Raw genomic sequence first — 1,978 nt, 5'->3', positions numbered from 1 at the left:
ATGAAGAAGCCAAAGACAAAGAGTAGTAAGAAAAAGATGAAGGAAAGGCTATATTTTGACCCCTCAATTCCCAATTCACATTTATTCTTGTGTAAGAGCTTGTGTTTTGATATTGTTTACCAGTTCAGAGAAGCATTAAGAGAATTTCATATAACGACTTTGAGGTCTTTTCACTACCACAGGAACACTCCAACAAGAATTATTGTTTCGTGTTCACAGAGAGAGCATGGATGTAAATTTTACATGTGTGCCTCCAGGATTGCTCATGAAAGAACATTTTGCATTAAGAAGTGTAACATGGAGCACACTTGTCCAGCATCAGCAGAGAACACAAAGGTTACTACTAAGTGGCTTTCCAAAGCAGTTGAGCCTTCTCTTAGAGCAGATCCTAGAGCACATGTGGATTCACTTATTAAAAACAGCAAAGTCAAGTTTTCAGTTGATGTATCAAAGAGTGTGGCCTATAGGGCAAGGAGGAAGGCTATTAAGGTTGCACAAGGTGACCAGAAGGAGCAGTACTATAGACTGAGGGACTACCTACAAGTAGTTCTTGACACAAATCCTGGTAGCAGGTGTGTAGTCACAACATTTGAGGACCCAGAAAACCCTGCCCCAACTCCTAGATTTAAGTACATGTTCTACTGCTTGCATTCATCAAAGCAAGGATTTCTTAATGGTTGCAGGCCCTTTATAGGTAAATCTATAACTGCATTTTGTTAGAAATATCTTGTTGTAAATTTATGGTAGCTAATTTGGGTATGGATGCAGGGCTTGATGGTTGCTTCATCAAGCTAACCACTGGACAGCAAATTCTTGCAGCCACAGGAAGAGATGGCAACAACAACATCTACCCCATAGCCTTTGGTGTGGTTGATAAGGAAGATTCAGAGAGTTGGACATGGTTCCTAACCCAGCTAAGATGTTGCATTGGAAGTGGTAGCAAATTTGGAACCTACACCATTATTTCTGACAGGCAAAAGGTATGCACCCTATCTTAGCCAGTAGTTCAGATATATATTGTTATTAGTAGCTTTATTTATTTTTGTTCATGACCATGGTTATTAATTTACAATCAGGGTCTTCTTAAGGCTATAAATGAGGTGTTCCCTGATTCCCCTCAGAGATACTGCCTCAGGCACATATATGCAAATTTTCAGTCAGCTGGTTTCAGAGGAGCAGAACTAAAGAAGCTAGTAGATCAGGCTAGCTACTCATTCACCAAACATGGCCATGAATTAGCAATGGCAGAACTTAAAGTAGAGCGTGAGGATGCCTGGAAGTGGCTTAAAAAATTCCAAAGGAGACTTGGTGTAGGTCTGCAATGGATTACAATTGCAAAACTGATCTTGTTGTGAACAACCTTAGTGAGGTTTTCAACAAAATGATCCTTGATGTTAGGGCCAAACCAATTAGGACTATGTTTGAAGGAATTAGGACTAAGCATATAATCAAAAGGCAGAAGACTAGGGAAAAACAGAGAACAACAGGTGGATGATCACACCCAACTATTAAGAGAAACTAGAGGAGAATAATAAGTATGCCAAATTTTGTGATGCATATAAGGCAGGTCCTGACATTTGGCAAGTGTCTAGTAAGGAAAATCAGTACTGTGTGAACCTAGCTAGTAAATCATGTGACTGCAGGAGGCGGGACATTACAGGTGTGACATGCAGTCATGCAATAGCAGTAATGAGCAAGATTCACATGCACCCAGAGGACTATGTGCATGAATTTTTCAAAAAAGCACTATATATTGAAGCATACAAAGACATAGTGTACCATGTCCCTGGTCCTGAATTCTGGCCTGACACCCATACTCAGGATATTGAGCCCCCAGTGTTCAAAGAAAAAGCAGGCAAGAAACAGACAGCTAGGAGAAAGGGCCAGTTTGAGGTGCCTGCACCAAAGGACACAAGCACGATGGGAACAATTACATGCAGCAATTGTGGTCTACAAGGCCACAGATATACAAACTATG

At 40.6% G+C, this 1,978-nt stretch overlaps 1 protein-coding gene across 1 annotated transcript; it reads left to right on the top strand.

The window, feature by feature from the left end:
• LOC147965870 (uncharacterized) lies at window positions 1-998 on the top strand. The gene is made up of 2 exons (XM_087528096.1): window positions 1-694; window positions 769-998. Exons 1-2 carry the CDS (start codon window positions 1-3, stop codon window positions 996-998), a joined length of 924 nt encoding a protein of 307 aa, XP_087384222.1.
• The last annotated feature ends 980 nt before the right edge of the window (window positions 999-1,978 follow it).

This window comes from Triticum urartu, chromosome 6A (assembly GCF_056163025.1).
Source record: "Triticum urartu cultivar PI428250 chromosome 6A, HENAU_Tu73, whole genome shotgun sequence".
Classification (NCBI taxonomy): Eukaryota; Viridiplantae; Streptophyta; class Magnoliopsida; order Poales; family Poaceae; genus Triticum; species Triticum urartu.
The sequence above is the reverse complement of the archived record's forward strand: the minus strand, read 5'-3'. Positions and strand labels throughout refer to the sequence as shown.